We start from the raw sequence: 20104 nt of genomic DNA on the forward strand, positions 1-20104 counted from the left end.
TTACAGACCCCGAGGAGTAAAGGCCAAAGGTCAAACAGCCAGCTTCTACTTGAAAAGGACCCTGACATGTTGTGCTTCCCTCCATCTTAAAGAGCAATTTTCTTCTTCGCGTTCATATTGAACTTCATTCCCTTCTCAGGGAAGGGAGGCTGGGCTTCACATGTTCTGTTCCAGAGCCACGAGGCTTTTGAGACTTAGCCCCCAGACCTCATTTAGACTCTGGCCTTGCCGTGAGGACACCACTTTCCTGGTCATCTTTGTTCCATCCAGCCTGCGGCGGCTTCTCCTTACTAATCAGGGCTCCCCAAGAAAAGACAGGGGTGGTTTTTAACTCTCCCTTCCCAAGAAAGCCACTGATGACATCATGACAGCTCTTGTGCTACTTTATTTCTTTATAACTGGAAAAGTCCAGGAGAGCGGATTAATTTTAGCTTACAAGCCTGAAATCCATGGAAATATCACCCACTTTTGGGTTAAACTCAAGGGCATAGGTGACAGTCTGGGGACTGTCTTGAGTTTTTGCTTCCAAAGTAGAATTAAGGAAATAAACAGCCTGTTTACAGTGGGGGTTCCACAAGCACTCACCCTGTGGGAGAGAAAAGAGAGATTTTATGAGTTCTGGAGCTTTTCAATGACCAAACCCAGTAAGCAAGGTGGGGAAGGAGTTTGCCCTGAGCTGTTTTGTTTTGTTTTTTTTTTTCAATTTAAGATAAGGACTTTACATTAATCCTTACTACATTTAATAGAGGTTAATTTTCATTCCCCCAATTGTAAATTCCATCATTAGGTTAAGCTCTCCACAGATCCTGATTCCATCATCTGCTCTCTCCCTTTGCCCATCGCCCCTGACCACTGCTGACCAGCCCAAAGCAGACAGAGTCATCCCCTGCTCTAGATTCTTTAAGGGCTCCTCACAACCTCATGGTTTAAAATACAAGTTGCTCTGCCTGGTATTGAAAGCTCTCCAAGTGGGCTCCCCACTCCCCTTCAGTCTCATTTCTCAGTACTCCCACAATCCCGCATTCTCCACTCCCCGTGGCCTGCTGCTGGCTGTTTCCTGGACAGGACATTCTCTCTCCTCCCTCGGGGCCTCTGCCAACATCCCCCAGGATACTGCAAGATGTTATCTCCTCACCTCTGCCTTCCTGATCTCCCCTCCATGCCTGGTCACTAGCAATTCTCTCTTTAGTCTGTATTTCTTAACACACACTGGGGTATGTGTGTGTCTCCTCAGTGCGTGCATTTAGGATTGCAAAGTGTAAGCACTCCGAAGGCAGGGCTCTTCCTTGTTGTATCTGACGTCCCCAGCTCCTCACAAGGAGGACCTGGGGGACTGAACGGTCAATGCTCCGAGCCCTCGTGCTAGGCCCCAGAGCTCAGCCAGTGAGGAAGGAACAAGATTTCTCATTCATCTTCCAATGGGCTCTCTCAGTCGCTGCAGATAACCCAATGATCTGAGAACAGAACTGAACACCGGAGAGCGCTGGCTGGACCGCCCCAGAGAAGCTGGGCAGCCCTTCAGTGAACTCAGGTTGCCACCTGACCCACAGGTCCATGTTCTTTTTAACACTGACGAGTTTTCCTCAAATTCCAAGCTCATCATGCCCCACGGCAGGGAGGTACAGGTTAGCATGGATTAACAAAAGCACCAGCTTTGACCAGGCCCTTGTGAGCTGTCCAAGGACTCACTGGCCAACGCCTCTTGACCACCATGTGCTAAGTCACAGAAGCTCTGCCATCCATGTCAGGAAGGATACCAACAAAGGCATGATCTCCTAGTATGGAAGTCAGAATATTCCCCTGGCCATGCTGAAAGTCTGCAATCATGAACTTCAGAAGAACTGGCAGCAGGGTGCAGTGAACAGAGTGCTGGGCTCAGCATCGGGAAGACCCGAGTTCAAACTTGACCTCAGACACTTCCGAGCTGTGTGACCCTGGGCAAGTCACTTAAATTCTGTCTACCTCAGTTTCTTCACCGTACAATGGAGATAATAGCATGTACTACTTCTCAGGGTTGTTTTAAAAGTCAAACGAGATAACCACTAGGTAAAAGGCTTTGCAAACTTCAAAATACTATTTAATTGGTAGCAATTATCATTATTATTAATCATCATCATCAAACTGCAAGTGGTCCAAAGGACAACAGAAAGGGCTCTGATGGGCACAAGCAGGCTCAACAAGAGCACAATGAGCCAGCGATGACTTAGGCAGAGACCAAGGGCGCACGTCCCTAGGACAAGGAATGTGAAGGGTGAGGTGCCTACAAAGCACCAGAAGAAGGAGGCAGTAAGTACACTGGGCAGATTCTCCATGAAGGAGCTGCCCAGGAGGAAAGCCCATGCATGAACTGGGATCTGCACTAGTAAGGGCAGCACCCACATCAAATAGATGATAGAAGCGATGGAGTACTCAGCTTGGGAGTCAGGAAGACCTGAGTGCAAATCCTGCCCCAGACACTCACTAGCTGGACCACCCTGGACAAATACTTTTACCTCTGTCTGCCTCAGTTTCCTCATCTATAAAACAGGGATAATAATAGCACCTCCCTCCCAGGGTTGTTTGTGAGGATCAAATGAGATCATATTTGTAAAGCCTTTTGAAAAACTTAAGGTGCTACGTAAATTCTATTGTTATTATTGTTATTACTATTAAATTCATAGGCTCATCGAAGTATTCTGACCAAAATTACATTTATCTGGAATATCATACTAATAGCCCTCTAAGGCATGTCCTGTGCTACTTCTCTTGGCCAGTTATCTGGGTTCCATGGCCATAAAAAAAACAACCATTCTCAAGAAGGTAATTGGCAAGGGGCTGATGGGAGACACGTGAACAAAAAGAGCCAAAGTGACAGATGAAGTTACTGGCATAACCACTAGGTTAAAAACAAACACACACCCAACCTACTTTTGATAAGTTCATTCTGGCTTGTAACCCTGCCAGGCACTAGAGATACAAAGAGGAGGAGCATGAGCCCTATTAGAGGAAACACTAAGTACCTAAATAAGTAAATTCTGAATGTTTACAAAATAAAGACAAAGTAAACTTGGGGGTAGGGATGGGAGAATCAGGGTGATTGGATCAGGAAAGATTTCCTGTAAAAAGTGGCATTGATACCAGTCTTGAAAGAAACAGGCACTCCAAGGCCAGTTTGTGATTAGGCAAGTGCAGCAAACATATCTAGGAGCAGGGCTCAGAACACGCGTCCTTCACTTAGGATGTGAAGGTTTTATAGAAAGGAATAAAGGCATGTACTATCCAGCCACGCTCCACAACCCTCCAGATACCTGGGCCTCGGGCTTCTGGACAAGGCCTGTGCTGATCCAGCTCTCGGCAGTCAGGTGGTACTCCATCCAAAGGACCACCCCATGGCTCCTTCCAGGCCTGGAAGAAAAGGCCGTGAAGAGTGGCGTGAGTTGTGGCCTGAAAAGATCCTCAGCAAACCAAAATGGCAGCTCCCCCATCTATTTCCCAAAACATTTGTTTGTCCTCTCACTTCTGGACCTGCCTCAGAAAAAAGTCTTCTTCAGAGAGCTCAGTCTCCAGCTCTTCCACAACAGCAAAAGAAGCTCAGACTGGGAAGGGAAGGTCAGGGTCAGCCACAGTGGACCCTACAATGGCCTCCACCACTCAGCAGTCAATAATCCCAAGACCTGAAAGGCCTAGATGGGTGGGTTCTCCTGGTAAAAGAATGTCCCAAAAGAAGAACTAAAAGTTCATCCAACAGGCCTTAAGGGCCCTTTCCTTTCTCCACTTGCTATTTCCAGTTCTCATGAGTACTTGGGACATCCTGAAGCAGAAACTACTATAGAGACAAATGTAGTAGAAAGCATTTCATTCAACTAAATAGTAGTCTTTCTTTTTTTTTTTTTTTTTTTTGGCTAGGCAATGGGGTTAAGTGACCTGCCCAAGGTCACACAGCTAGTGTTAAGTGTCTGAGGCCGGATTTGAACTCAGGTCTTCCTGACTCCAGGGCCAGTGCTCTATCCACTGCACCACCTAGCTGCCCCTCCATTCTTTCTAAAAGCCATTTTGCTTAGACTGTTTCATCATGCCCTGAAAAGAACTGCTATCTCCCAAGGGGGCAGCTAGGTGGCGCAGTGAATACAGCGCTGGCCCTGGAGTCAGGAGGACCTCAGTTCAAATCCGACCTCACACAAGTAATACTCACTAGCTGTGTGACCCTGGGCAGGTCACTTAACCCTACTGCCTAGCAAAAAGAAAAAGAAAAAAAAAAAGAAATGCTATCTCCCCCATTAGACTGTAAGACCTCTGAAAGCAGCATCTGTCTTTGGCCTTTCTTTATCTCCCCAACAGCGCCTAACATATAGCAAGAGCTTAATAAGTAAGTGCTGACTTCACTGAGAAAGACTGCCTGGGGGGTGATGGTGGGCAGAGAGTAGTTAGTACCCAGTCCCACAAAAGGACATCCTTCACAACAGAAAAACAGGCAGGGTGAATTTCATTATCGTTAGGAATAATCTGCTTTTCTTTTCTTTTTTTTGTGAGGCAATTGGGGTTAAGTGACTTGCCCAGGGTCACACAGCTAGTGAGTGTTATGTGTCTGAGGCCGAATTTGAACTCAGGTTCTCCTGACTCCTGCTCTATCCACTGTGCCACCTAGCTGCCCCAATAATCTGCTTTTCTAAATAGCCAAGGACCTTCCCAGGGAAAATGCAGAGGAGTTTAAACACCACAATAGGAAGGTCCCAGGGGCCTTGTGCTTTGTAAACTTTAAAAAGCTGTACAAATTCCCTGTTATTAGAGGAGATTCCTGTTTGGGTACAAGGTTGTACCACATGACCTCCAAAGTCCCTTCTAACTCTGAGATGCTATGATTCTGCAGTATAACTGCATTCCTTTTAAAATACACTATGAAGGCAGCTAGGTGGCACAGTGGATAGAGCACCGGCCCTGGATTCAGGAGGACCCGAGTTCAAATCCAGCCTCAGACACATAACACTTACTAGCTGTGTGACCCTGGGCAAGTCACTTAACCCCATTGCCTAGCCAAAAAAAGACAAAACAAAAAACACTATGGACTTTTTACCTAGTCCCACATCAACAGATGCTTTATGGATATCTCCTGGGTAGTTCATTATTATTTCAAACTCAATAAATCAAAAAACAAATTCATTATCTTTCCCCTAAACCTGCCCCTCCTCCAAACTTCCTTATTTCCACTGAAGGCATCACCTCATTACAGCGACCCAGGTCATACTCTAGGAATAATCCTTGACTTCTCAGGGTCCCTCAACCTCCACAGCCAGTTGGTGGCCAAGTCTGGCCAATTCTACCGCCACCACAGCTCCTTCTCATCAGCCTCCATCTCTCTCCCCACATGTGGCTAACACCATTGTTCATTACTTCTCAATTAGACTACTGTAATAGCCTTCCACTGGGCTCCTTTTTAAAAGTATACTTTCCATACAGGCAAAACATACTGATCTTAAAGACAGGATAAGTAAAGACAACTTATACTACAGATCTCCCAGAAGAACACAACAAATAAAACTTGAACACCACAATGCAAAAGAAATACAAGAAACTGCCCAGAACCTCTAAACACAGAAAACAAAGTATTAATTTTTTAAAAATCCACAGGTCACCTCCAGAAAAAAAAAAACAAAAAACTCTAAGGCACATAGTGCTTAAATTTAACAATTCCATGGAGAAACAACAAATTCTAAAAGCAACCGGGAGGAAGATCTTCAAATACAAAGTATAGGAAAGGTGAATAATACAGGGCTATTCAGCAGTTCCAAGGAGCAAGGCAGCTAGCTCAAGGTCAGACCAAGGTGACCTGCCCTGCAAGAGAGATGGATGGTCAGTAACAGAAAGTCATTCAACTAGGGGAGCTGTGAAATGGTACAACCATTTGGAAAGGTAATTTCCCCCCACATTTGTGTTTCCTAAAAACTGACACTAAACAAAACCTGTACAAAAAAACATTCTGACTTGGGTGGCACTCGTGGAAGACGACCTCTGCTAGCACCCCGTCTTCCTCTGCCATGACCACATCCTCATCCTCCAGCCCACCTCGGCTTCTTCCTGCAACAGCCTCCCTTTGCTTAGGTTTTACCTTTGGCTCAGCACCCACAAGTACCCAGAGGTGAGCTGTCTCAGTGTTTTCCATAATACGGGCTCTCTGTTCTTCAAGGCCATTTTCATAGCTTTAAGACACGGATTCATACTAACTAACAATTATGCAAACTATACAAATAAAGTAATTATGCAAATGAAGTTACTAAAAAAAAAAAAAAAACGGCCATACCCTTTGAACCACAGACTCTATTACCGGGCTTATAATCCAAGGAGGCCTTTGATTGACCAAGAAGAAAGTCCCCAAATATTCTAACCTATTTATAGCAGCATTTATGGTAGTAAGACCAACAGCTGCTAAACTGACCTCCACTCGACGCCACCAGGGACTCTATCTGTGGGCGTCACTACAAGGAGCACCACAGTGCCTGCCTAACACCTTAGAACCTGGCATCAGGCCTTCTGCCAACAGTTCTGCAAACCATCCCTAGGATGGTGACATCCTATCAAGGAAAAGCCAGGCTTCCAATTCTTCTTTATGATGGGACTGAACGTGCTCAACTCTATCTCACAATGATGGCTTGCTAATAACCAAAACAGCACTGCTTTGCTGCATCTCTAGAGAGTAGAGGAAATGGTTAAATTGAAAAGCATAACCACATAAACAAAACCAAAATGTCTCTGCAGCTGTAAGAAAATGGGCCAAGTTACTGGAGAGCAAAGTTCCTGAATCTCTAACAGAAATTAGGGTGAAACACAAAATGGGCTCTTCCCGCACTAAATTCATACAAACTAGGGGTCTCCTATCAGATACAGGGCAGGTGTAAGAATGTGATTCTTCTATGACTGAGGAACTGGAGCCTATAATAAAAATCACACAAGAGGGGCACTGAGAAGGATCAGTGTCTAAGTGTGGCCTTGGTCTAAGGTGTGGGGCTTTATGCCCAAGCTAGGAACTGTCTCTCTTTATAAAGGCTTACTGCACTGAAAGCCATATCCTCAGTGGCCACTCAGGGAGGAGAAGCTGAAGATAAGCCCTTTCAGAAGGAGCCGAAGCGGGTGTGGCATCATCAGGAATCTGCTCCACCTCTTGGGACGCCCTGGGCGATAGTCTTCCTCACCTTATCTGTTCTGGGGACCTGCTCACCTTTGCAGGGTGATGGAGCCTTTGGCACCAAGTGGCTGCTGAGGGACAGGCTTTTGGAAGTCAAAGGTCAGGACCTGCTGGGGCTCCGACAAGCATCTGCTTGAGTACTCCCAGAGAGGGTGAGGCTCTGCTTCCCAGGCTTCCCTAAAGTCCAGCGAGTGCTGAGGAAAAAGAACAGTAACCGTAACAACAAGCTGAATTTCTACAGCACCTTAAGGTTTTCAGACATTCTCAGCACAACCACTCCTATGAGGCAAAGCAGTGCTGGCATCCTTCTCTCTTCTTTCATGGCTGAAGAGCCTTCCTCGCCCCTGGCCTCACACAGGGCAAGGGTCAGAGCTGAGACCTGAGCCCTGATCCGCCTCACTCCGCATAACAATGACTCAAAATAACAGGGTCCCCAGAAAAGGGATGAGGCAGGATGGATCCGGCAGAGACACAAAGGAAGACTTGGCCTGGCAGATAACGTGGACAACAGAGTGCAGACTTTGACGTCCATGCGCCTCAGGCTAGAAACCTGGATGACTGCAGCTCTCATTTACACAATGCTTTAGAGTAAACGCATCACCTGGATACCCTCGGAGGGTTAACTCTGTGCAATCTCAGGTCTCCTTCAATCCAAGACTCCCCTGTCAGTCTCTCTCTATGGGCTTCCTGACAGTTGACAGTAACTTAGCTGCGTTACAGTCACCTTAAGGCTCTGCTCATTTGAGGAGGTGCCAGGAGGAAAGCTGGTGGCTCCTGAGGCCTGAAATCCTCATCTTCTGTCAGTGATTACTTTTAATTGAGTGAAAATTCTGCCCCAGCTCCCCACCATCACAGGGTTGTCCCAGGATGTCCTAGAGACAGGCACTGTCTCAAAATACCTAAAAAGGAGTCATTTCTGTTTGGCTAAGGAGTTGCTTCCTGCCACCTGTCGTAGCAGAGGCTGCACGTCCCATATCTCCTTCCTTCAAACATAACAAATGGGCTAGGGGATGAGAGAGATCTGGCTGAGCCAGGGCTGCCCCAACCGAGGAGGGCTGCAGGAAGTTGGCTCCACACCCTACACCCCAGCCTGCCCTCCAGGGCTGGGAGATCAAAGGAGAAGTGTCTGTCCACAGAGCCATGATATCATCTCAATACCTGCCTGTGCAGGATACCTCCGCTGACACTATCAGTGCGGGACTACTCCAGTACCACCTAAAGATGGCAGACTGTGCCCACCTTAATCATGTCATCCATAATGTGAACGTCAAAGCCTTCACAGCTACCACATGGGCTTCGGATGCGCCACAGGTCCTGGGAATAACAAAATAAACATTCACATCCTATACCAAGCTGATTAGAAACAGGTCTGTAATTTCACTAGGAAACCAAAAGGGAAAAAGGGAAAAATCACATATCCACAAGTAGGCCCACAACTCAATCTCCCAAAATGTACAATCCCTAAAAAGTTCATTAAAACAGCAGATAAGACAAATCTAAACAACTGGAGAAATATTAATTACTCATGGGTAGACCTAGGCAGTCAATGTAATAAGAATGAAAACACTATCTAAATTAATTTACTTATTTAGTACCACAGAATTATTTTATAGTTTTAAAAAAAAGTAAAATTCATCTGGAGGAAGAAAAAAATCAAGAATATCAAGGGAATCAATGAAAAAAAAAATGGGAAGAAGAGGGAATAGCAGTACCAGATCTCAAATGATGCCAGAAAGTTGTACTCATCCAGATAATCTGGTACTAGGTAAGAAATGGAGTGGTAGATCAATGGAACAGATTAGACACACAATATACAGAAGTAAATGAGCATAGTAACCTAAGGATTGATAAACCAAAAAATTCAAGCCACTGGGGCAAGAACTCACTCGTTTACTGCTGGGAAACTGGAAAATAGTATAGCAGAAACTAGTTATCGACCAACATCTCACACCATACATACATACTGAGATAATCTCAAAATAAGTACATGAAATGGACATAAAGGGTGACATCATAAGCAAATTAGGGAAACATGGAAAAAATTCCATGTTACATCTGGATAAGGGAAGAGTTCATGACCAGACAAGAGACAGAGAGGATCACAAGAGGTAAAATGGATAATATTTATTATATTAAATTTAAAAGGGGTTGAACAAACAAAACCAATGCAGCCAAAATTAGAAAGAAAGCAGACAACTGAGGAAAAAATGTTACAGCAAGTGTCTCTGACAAAGGTCTCATTTCTCAAATACATAGGGAATCGGGCCAAACTTTAAAAAATAAAAGCCAACTGATGAATGGTCAAAGGATATGAAGAGGAAGTTTTCAGAGGAAGAAATCCAAGCCATCAACAGTCATTTAAAAAAAGCTCTAAATCACTAATAATTAGAGAAATGCAAAGTTAAGACAACTCAAGTTCTACCCCATACACATCATAGTGACAAAATTGACAAAAGGAAAATGGCTCTTAAAAAATAAGATTCTATTATACAGAACCCTGCAATATGCATAATTTCAAATGCCCCAGCTTAACCCAAATTATCCGAAATAAAATTGTTCCATACAGTTTACCTTGAACTCCACAACCACCATGTGCAAGGAGGCAGCTTGTGGCAATACTGTAATGCTGTCAGTGAGGTGTTCAGTCACAGCTGTCCTTGCATACCAGAAGTACAGACTGTGCCATGGCAACAGACTGGTTGTGAAGAAAGGCTCCCCAAGAAGAACAGAGATCTGAACGAGAAAAAGAAGATGAAACCATCAGCCTGATCTTACTTGGAATCAAGTGTAAGCCACAAATCCTAAGCATACAGGAAGGAAAGAGGACTTTCCAATTTTAGGGAAATAGACATGATTGATAGATATGATAAATTCTGAGTCATTTCTGCAATCTGAAGGCAAAAAACTGATGGTATAATGGTTTCTATTATTTATCAATTTAGTATCTTTACAAATGTTAATACGTTAAGCTAAAAATCTTTAGAGTATTAGTGGGATAAGTAACACAGCAAGATCTATTCCCAGAAAACAAGAGATGGGTAAACAAAAATTGCACTTGGAAGTTTGCAATGAGACTGGTCAGTACTGGAACTTTTTCATTAAAACAGTCTTGCATAAACATACCATCCATATTACAGTCTCTATTCTCTTGTAAAGAAATATAATAAATTAAATTAGGTAACTTAAATAAACCTTACTTAAGTGAAATGTCAAAACAAAAAGCAGTGTGGCTTGGAGTACTGCCTTCAGCAGGTATGTGTCACTAATGCAAACATACAGTACCTATTACTCACCTTTCTATCACCCAAATCTGCAGAGGTGAGTAATTCAGGACGCTTCTCTATTATGCTAATTTTATCCTCTAGGTGATTAGCCTTAAGAATCTTTAAGAGAAAAAAATAAATTGATGGCTTTTTTTTAAACAACTTCAATCTATAGGCCTGCCCAATGCAGTCTTTGCTTCCCAAACACCAATTTCTCTTTTGTGTGTATTCAGCATAAAAGCATCATGATGTGTCAAGGACAAGACTGCCAAAGAATCAGCATGATTCCAAAACAAACGGCTCTTGTAAGCACTTAAGCAAATCCAGTTTCTTTATGACAATACAACTTTCTGAGAAGAATTTCAAATTTGCCCATTTCATCTCCTGACACATTTTACTATCTTCCCCCACACCCACAGGATAAGGACAAAGGCATAAACTCATCAGGATATGGATGTGATAAACTTAATTCCCCAAGTGGAACTATTCCTCAGACAAACACTACAGAATTATTACTGCAAAGGTTCTATATCCTTCTTGTAGTCTTTTTACTATTCTGTGAAATGAAGGAAACAAGTCTCAGTAAGAACAGGTAACCTCAGGTTTTTCACCAAAAACAAATTAAAATATAGTACCATATGTTAGTTTTATACTCAAGCAGAAAACAAGACAATCTACAGGTCACCTGTTTCTCCATTTTGTTCTAAATTTCAAAGGGATAGAATCAAAAACAACAGTTCAATGCCAGATGTTTAATCTCCCATATCACCATTCTAGCCAAATCCATCACATCCCCTGAATATTTATCCACTCACTTTTTTCATCAGTCGATGTGACACTGCCAAGTTCTCTACTGTGAATACCTAAAGGCAATCATGCGCCATTAGTCACAACTGGATTGAATTCTTAATACCATTAGAAAATTACAAATACTAACACTTTATAAGAGCATAATAAAATGAGAGATTAGGAAATACTATCTGTATGACAGATACTTGTCCATTCCAAAAACTGCCCATTATCCAGAAACACAAACCACAATGCTGGTCTGGACAATGCCTTGAAAGCCTCAAAGCCTCAAGATCTGAATTTTTTTTTAATTTTTTTATTTTTAGTTTTCAATATTTACTTCCACAAGATTTTGAGTTCCAAATTTTCACCCCATCTCACCCCTCCCCCCACCCCAAGATGGCATGCATTCTGAATACCCCTTCCCCTAGTCTGCTTTCCCTGCTATCTCTCCCCCCCTTCCCCTTCTATTTTGCTGTAGGGCAGGATAGATTTCTGTACCCCATTTCCTGTATTTCTTATTTCCCAGTTGCATGTGAAAACATTTTTTTTAAACATGTGTTTTTTAAACTTTGGGTTCCAAATTTTCTCCCTTCCTTCCTCCCCACCCACCCTCATTGAAAAGGCAAGCAACTCAATATAGGCTATATGTGTGCAGTTATGCAAAACACTTCCATAGTACACATGCTGTGAAAAACTAACTCTATTTCCCTTAATCCTATCCCACCCCCCCATTTATTCTATTCTTTCTTTTCACCCTGTCCCTCCTCAGAAGCATTTGCTTTTGATTACCCCCTTTCCCAGTCTGCCCTCCTCTCTATCATCCCCCTACTCTCTTGTCCCCTTCCCCTCCTATTGTCCTGTAAGGTAAGACAGATTTCCATAACCAATTGAGTGTGTATGTTATACCCTCCTGAAGTCAAATCCTATGAGAATAAGATTCACTCATTTCCTCTCACCTTCCCCCAGTTCCCCTCTACTGTAAGAGCCTTTTCTTTTATGTTTGTGAGATAATTTACCCCATTCTACCTTTCCCTTTCTCCTTCTCCTAGTATAATCCTCTCTCACCCCTTAATTTTATTCTCCAGATATGACCCCTTCATCTTCAACTCACCCTGTGCCCTCTATCTATCTATCTATCTATCTATCTATCTATACATACATATAATTTTTTCCCTCCAATTACCCTAACACTGACAAAGGTCTCATGAGTTACAAATATCATCTTTCCATGCAGGAATGTAAACAGTTCAACCTTAATAAGTCTCTTATGATTTCTCTTTCCTGTTTACCTCTTCATGTTCCACTTCAATCTTGTATTTGAAAGTCAAATTTTCTATTCAGCTCTGGTCTTTTCATCAAGAATGCTTGAAAGTCCTCTATTTCACTGAATGACCATTTTTCCCCTGAAGAATTATACTCAGTTTTGCTGGGTAGGTGATTCTTGGTTGTAATCCTATCTCCTTTACCTTCCGGAATATTATATTCCACGCCCTGCAGTCCCTTAATGTAGAAGCAGCTAAATCTTGGGTTATCCTGATTGTGTTTCCACAATATTTGAATTGTTTCTTTCTGGCTACTTGTAATATTTTCTCCTTGACCTGGGAACTCTGGAATTTGGCTACAATATTCCTAGGAGTTTTCCTTTGGGGATCTCTTTCAGGAGGAGATCGGTGGATTCTTTCAATTTCTATTTTGCCCTCTGGTTCTAAAATATCAAGGCAGTTTTCCTTGATAATTTCTTGAAATATGATGTCTAGGCTTCAAGATCTGAATTCTAAAGATGACTCTGCTGGGCTATACCCATGAGCTAGCCAGAGCCCTTAAGTTTCTAATATGTGTATCTAAGAGGCATGAATAGAGTATCTGGCCAAGATAAAGTAAGCAGTGTGAGCACTTCCTATGCCACACAAATTGCAACCTTTCCATGCCTTAGAAGACATTTCCCTAGGTTGCTGTGGCCCACACCCAGTCGTCACCTGCCGGCCAGGCCTCTGGGTCAGGCTTCTTGGCACTCTCCGGCCGCTATTGTTCAAAGTCCTCCCTCCAGGGAAGACTGCACTCCATCAGCACTGCCTCCCAGAACACCTGCTCACCTGCATGAAGCACTTCCCTCCCTCCACACTGCAGTGCAGGAAGGGCAAGTCCTACCACCCTCGAAGGCATCAACTACATGAACAACACACCAAAACTGTTCAGCATGTGGGTGAAGGAAAAGCTATAAACTATAAACAAAAATGAGGTAAAAGTGCTAGAAGCAGTTAACTTCAAAAACTGATCTAAGAAGAATGTAGCAATGTGCTGTTACCTGTTCTGCCCCCACACAGTGAGCCAGTATTGGAAGCAGGCTGCCATCACTGATGCAGAGACAAATACTGTCTACTTTCAATACCTAAGAGAAGAAAACTACTGTCAGCATCTGCTTTTGTTACAGATTAAAAGGTTTTCAGACATCATTTGTCAAGAAATTCCTGCCAGTTTAAAATACAGAAGAAACTCATTAATCTGCCTTTATTATTTCAGAATTGACAATAATTAAATGTGGTCAGAACTCACCTTAACATCTATAGAAATTATGACAAAAACAGACTGATAAGCAAACAAAGTCTGTAAACAGGATTGAGGAGGTGGATTTAACCTGTTCAGGAGAGGGGTTTTTAAGGTATTTAGCACTTCTAAAAAACGCATAATACTACTAGTTACAAATAATTTTATCTGCAAAGCCATCTCTGGGGAACTGCACAGTTCACCACTCAACTTACCTTATATCTCATGACTCCCCAATACAAACTATCCTCTGTACACATCATATTCATTCCAACCAACTTCTGTGCTGATCTGGTACCCACAGGCTGGGGGCCCTTCATATTTCTCTCGGTCAATTCAACCCCTCACTTCTCTCAAGCACTGACTTCTCCACAAAGCCTTCCTTGATTTCCTTGTCAGTAATGATCTTTTCCCTTCCTGGAATTTTATAGCACAGAGTATCTATGCCAGACAATCTTGGTTAACTATAGTTTACCGTATGCTTTTCTGTAGTTGTTCTCATATGTTTACATCTTGTTTCCCCAGCTAAACTCTGAGCTCCCTGACCATAAGAACAGAGTCTGGAGAAGACTTACCCCTTCTTACCCGCCTCTCCTATGCCCACAATACCTAGCACATTGGGTACATAGAAAGCATGTAAAATACTTGTTGACTTCTGAGCGGAAAAAAAAACCTGTCACCCATTTATATGAAATATATTGCAAGCCCTACCTTAAAGTATCCAAAAAGTAATGGAGTCAGTCTTTAAAATCTCATAATCTAATGTCTCAAACATTATCATCATAACATCTAACCCTAAATCATTCATTCTATGCTTTAAAAGGATTCCTTTACATAGGGCATGTGTGTATAGAGAAGTTCTAGATTGCAAAGAGATTTTTCAAAGGGAAATTAGCTTCTAATCCTAGTATAAGATTAATTCTATTGTTAGGTAATATAAACTTCAGCCAAACCCTGCAAATTAGAATGGATATGGCACAAGTTAATATCACAGCCCAGTTCTAAAAGGACTTAGGCAGATTCACAGACGAAATTAAGAGCAGCACAAGATGTTTTGGGGACATCCCTAAGCTTCTGAAGTTGATTGACATCATGGAGGAGAATCATTCTGATCACAAACTATCCCTTGGTGCCCCTACCAAAAGGGACTCCTGAGCAGGCTTCTTTGGGAGTCTGACCCAGGGCACCACTGCAGATGGCCCTCAGCTATAGGAGTCAAGCACAGCAACTTTACTCTTTAGACAAATCCAGTCTTCTTTAATGATATCTAGCAAAAATGCATTAGAAACATATCACCAAATGATTACAGCAGTCTGGTTAGGGCAATAATTCAGGCAAATGTGCACCTTACCATCATGTTTCCTTGATTGGAAAAGGCCCTCAGAGAGCCATGATCTACTGATTCTCTGCTTGTGTAGCCTGCCTTAGGGAAGGCAGATTGGCAAGTTAACAGGTTACAGTCTAGAGCTGGAGGGGGTCCACAAGGCAATCCAGTCCAACATCCAAGTTTACAGCAGGTCGAGCAAGAAAAACCAAGTCAGTTCAGACAGCCCAGACACCTACCTTCTTCAATGCTTGGATGTATCGTTCTGTTCTGTTTTGGTCATTTAGTTCTCCAAATCGTGGCCGGTTCCAGAGCAAATGGGCTTGACATTCACAGACTGGACGCTCTCCATGGAAGTTGCTCTTGCTTTTTTCAATCCTAAGGCACACAACGAACTAAAAGGTAAGGTAACTGACAAGGTATCAGGAAATACTAAAGAGGCTGTCAAGGTGCTAATGGGGTAATAAGAGTAAAAAGTCACTTTTCTGAGACGGAAATCATTCACAAAATGCAGCCTGGTGGGGAAAAGGGTTAAGGCCTGAGAATCTCACTCCATATAAGTATGGGGAGCATGGCAAAGTTTGCCATTTACTGCACTGCATGCCCAGCTCTGGATTTCTGCCTTGGTCCTGTGTCTTTCTATGCCCTAAGTACAGGCTGTTCTCCCTCCTGTAAGAAAAGGTAAAGGAAACCTGAAGAACACCTCTCCAATTTCCAGATTACCAATGATAACTCGAGGCTCTTTAAAAAGGTAGAAGAGCTTCACTGTGAAAAAAATTAAGAGGAAAAAGAATCTGAAGAATGAAAAAGGAATCTTTACCTGGGTCAAGAGTTGGACAGCGGAAAGATATAAGTTGGAAGGGAGAAGGATTAATATGGAGGGGAAGATTAAGAAACAAATCTTAAGCTGATTGCTGCTTAGAAAGCCCCTGCTCCTCCCTAAGGCTCATCAAGTAGGCCCACACCTGTGGTCAGGTAGGAGATTATCCCCAGCAAACATCAAGAGAAGACGTGATTGGAATTCCTAGATGAGGAGAACTAATGATATCTATTTGTCAGCCTAATAACAACAGAGATGCTGCTGTTGTCTTCATCCTCCGGTGTCTTCCCAGAACATGTATCCAAGGCATGACAGAAATATCCCAAGCCTTGTCAAAATGACTATTACAAACTTCTGCTGATTCACATGGGCACAGATGACACTGTTTGAAGGAAATTAGAAATCATTACTATTGATCATGGAGTCTTGCACAAGATTTTATAAAGACTTTGGGGGCACACAGTGAAGACAAGGGATTCAAAAAAAAAATCAAAAGTGGGAAGTGAACAAGTGGTTAAGAAGATGGTGTCTCAGTACAGTATTTAGATTGCAGGCCATAGCTTAAAATATAGGAATGATAGGCTTCTGAGCACCTAACAAGACCTAGTAAAAATGTTTTCCTAAGAGCCCTGGCAAATCTAAAGTGCTTTCAAACTGAAAAGGAAGGGGAAGAGAGAAAACTCTCTATATACAACAAGCTGAAAACCACAGAGCAGGGTTCACAAACTTTTTGTCTCAAAACCCTTTTACATTTTTTAAATTATTGAGGATCCCCAAGAACTTTTATGTGGATTACACCTATCAATATGTACTGTATTAGGAATTAAACATTAATATTATTATGAAAATAATTTTCATCTTGAGGACTCTTTGAAAGGGTCTCAGGGACTTTGAGGGATCCCCAGATTACACTTTGAAAAAGGCTGCCAAAGAACAAGGTGGAGAAAAGCACAGCAGGAAAGCTACTCAAAAGTTCACAGGATAAGCCAGAAATAAAATCTATAGCCTCAAATTCTCTACAGACAAATGTAACAAGGAAAATGGAGTAGAGATTCTCATGAGAGGAAACAAATTTGACCTTGGTGAGATAAGACCTATGACTAGAATATGTCTCTGGAAAGAAATACTTTGTTCAAATAGAAGATGTTAGGTAAGAGGGGAAAGATAAGCACTGCATATTAAGATATACTCGTGAGGAAATTCAAGTAGAAGAATATGAAATTATAGAGAGCATTTGTGCAAAAATCAATTAAAGCAAAGCCAAAAACAATATGGTCACTTTCATATATATATGACATTTTGGTTAAAAAGAGAAAAGAAATGGGAGAGTTCACAAGTTGAGAACAAAGTTAAGATATACTAGTAAAAGAAAATTATCTGGACATCTGTTGGTATCTGGACCTCTGCTGGTAATCTCTGACAACAGCAACACAGCCAACAATTTCCTAACTTCCCTTAATGACCATGTCATTCATCAAAAGGGAAAAAGCTATTTTGGATCCAATTCTCACCAATATGAAAGAACTAATTAGCTGTTGGGGAGAGGAGATCAAATGTAATAGAGAGTGTGCTGGACTTGGAATCAGGAAGACCTGGGTTCAAATTCTGCCTCAGACACTTGCTACCTCTGTGACTCTTGGCAAGTCATTTAACTTCCATAAGCCTCAGTTTCCTCATCTGTAAAATGAGGAGGATGAACTCAATAACCTCAACGGTCCATTCCAGATCTAAATCAATGATCCTATGATGACAAAGGGATCGTTCTATCTCAGAATTTGTAACAGAAAAGCAGAAGAAAGAGGAAGTAAATTGAAATGCAAGTGTCAGGAAAGGCTATTTCAAAAATCTTCAGAGGATATCAGTTGTACTTCTATATGAAATTATTTTAATCAGGGTTATAGCCTTTCTTCTATCTCTCCTAATGGGGACGGCCAGAAAGTTCTCAAGGCTTAAATATTAAAGACATAAAGAGAAATAACGTCAGTGAGGAAGAGAGAAAGTTTCCTTTAGAGAACAAAGTGGATACAGAGAAAACATAATGATCAATTTCTCTACATTAAGTGAAACAAAGCTTCCCAGGGAGAGGCCCCTCGTACTCTGCCTTCATCAGCTCGTGTCCTGAGTGCTATATATAGAGCCCTGGTACCACATTCTAGGTAAGCCTGGAAGAGTCCAAAAGAGAGAAACCAGGACAGTGGAGTGCCTTCAGTTCATGCTACATAAGGGTCAAACTAAGGAGCTGGGGGCATTTATTCTGAAGAAAAGAAGAATTAAGTGGGAAATGACAGGAGTTATCTTCAAGGATTTGGAGGACAGTAACATGAAAGAGGGAGTAAAGTTATTTTGCTTTTTCTCAAAAGCAAAATGAGTAATGACTGAAAGCTACTAAGAGATAAATTCAAGTTTGGTCTAAGAAGAAGATTCCTAAGAACCAGGTATCCAAAATGAAACGAGCTGCTTCAGGAGACAGGAAGTTTCCACTCACTGGAGGTTCTCAAGCAAAGGCTAGGTGACTATTTGTCTTATCATCTTATAGAAATGATTTTTTTTTCCAAGAATGATTTGGAATTGGTAACTACCAAGTTCCCTTCTGTGAAATTCTGTGATTCTATAGAACAAATGACACTCTTTCTTTCTACCTACTTTAAATTCAACAAAAATTTATTAAACATTTCCTGGGCTTTTCCTGAGTAGATAATTAGGCCAAACTCTTTGATTATGGAAACTCCTTTAGGAGGCTCTGCAATGCTCCAGGCCTTAATGCAACAAGCACAATGTCATCAATAAACAGGAACATCTAGGGAGCCGGAACATCTACGGGGAACCCCTCTTTAACTGGAACTCTGCACTGGGCCTTCTCCATGGCAGTGGTGAAAACCTGTGGGTTTATCTCACTTGATATGAATAACCAGAGAGGATCTTTGAGGAAAATTATCTCTGTTATTACCTTTGCTTAAAACTTGAATAAGTTTGATACACGCACAGGGAGACACCTTATTGGAAGGCAAACTTTAAGGAGGCATTCTGCTCTGCTAAATCAAATGTTTTCTGTAGTCAACAAATAATAAACAGTAATACCTTGTATTTTTAAATCTTTCAATCAGTTGTGTAATGGCAAATAAATAATCTACTGTGGAATATCCTTTGCAAAGGCTAGTCAGTTTCCTACTAATACCCTTGTCAAGAATGCCCTCAATGTATCTGCAGATGCTTCTCACAAAAAAACTTTATATAAATGGGAAAATAGGCATATAGGTCAAGAGCTACTGTTGCTCTTTGTCACCTTTTCTTGGTATTTATAATGTCCAAGATTGTTTTCAACACCTTCAGTATCTTCCTCCTTTCAGAGACTTGATGACTCAATCCCTCAGCACCAATATTTGCGTCAGATCTCTTTCACATGCACTTGGTCAGACTGTTGGTCACATATACTACGTAGCTGTTCTTCCCATCTTTGGTCTCTTTAGAACCACTTCCACCTCCTCTATAAGCAAACAGACTTAGAGAACGCCAAGGTCACCTCCACTACGTGATGAGGCATCAAACAGGACTACTAAATCAAAACAAATGCAAAAATGTTCATGGGGACAAGTCTCCTACATTTTCTGTGATTACACATTTAGCCCATCTCTCTCTTTGGGCTTATTACCTGGTTTTATGAAGGTTGTACCACACACAATAATCATCCCGGTGTGCAGTCAGATAGAGGGATTCACCCTGAACCACTGGCTCCTCATTTGGCAGAAAATAGACACACTGCATCCAATGATCTCGCCACTAGAAGAATTTTACATAAAAAAAGAACAAAAAAGGGAAAATTTTTCTATGAAAAGAAAATCAAAATGGGGAGTAAGAAATAATAAAAATGATCAGTAATGAATAGAAATTACTCAAAATGATCAGAAATTACCCAGATTTGCAGACTACTTTTCTCTACCCATCTGACCCCCAACACTTCCCATCAATGCGCTATAATAGCAATATTCTATTTCAGGATCACAATGAAGTTTTCAAAATGAAGGTCACGGAGATTTAGTTATATGGAGGTTGTGAATACTAATCAACCCACATTCTCTTGGAGGAGCACAGGGTGGGTTTTTTTGACAGTAACTGTACTACAAAAGATAGCGTAGCCCTCCTCCCTCCCAAATATTACAATGGCCTGAGATATCTTTTTTTTTTGATTAAGCTAAAGAATAAGAAGA

The 20104-nt window shown here is 41.9% G+C and overlaps 1 protein-coding gene across 3 annotated transcripts in view; it reads right to left on the bottom strand.

Moving 5' to 3' along the window:
- Positions 1 to 362: 362 nt before the first annotated feature.
- Positions 363 to 20104, bottom strand: part of PRMT7 (protein arginine methyltransferase 7) — a 72039-nt gene continuing 52297 nt past the window's right edge. For all 3 annotated transcript variants that reach the window (XM_027846804.1, XM_027846811.1, XM_027846821.1), the window contains 10 exons: positions 19549 to 19676; positions 15319 to 15457; positions 13517 to 13600; positions 11235 to 11282; positions 10450 to 10539; positions 9728 to 9889; positions 8396 to 8470; positions 7190 to 7350; positions 3288 to 3384; positions 363 to 586 (listed from right to left, as the gene is read on the bottom strand). In XM_027846804.1, the coding sequence (XP_027702605.1) occupies positions 428 to 586; positions 3288 to 3384; positions 7190 to 7350; positions 8396 to 8470; positions 9728 to 9889; positions 10450 to 10539; positions 11235 to 11282; positions 13517 to 13600; positions 15319 to 15457; positions 19549 to 19676 (1143 nt within the window). In that variant the 3' untranslated portion in view covers positions 363 to 427. The remainder of the gene's footprint in view (positions 587 to 3287; positions 3385 to 7189; positions 7351 to 8395; positions 8471 to 9727; positions 9890 to 10449; positions 10540 to 11234; positions 11283 to 13516; positions 13601 to 15318; positions 15458 to 19548; positions 19677 to 20104) is intronic.

This window comes from Vombatus ursinus, unplaced genomic scaffold (assembly GCF_900497805.2).
Source record: "Vombatus ursinus unplaced genomic scaffold, bare-nosed wombat genome assembly UNPS02005286.1, whole genome shotgun sequence".
Taxonomy (NCBI): Eukaryota; Metazoa; Chordata; class Mammalia; order Diprotodontia; family Vombatidae; genus Vombatus; species Vombatus ursinus.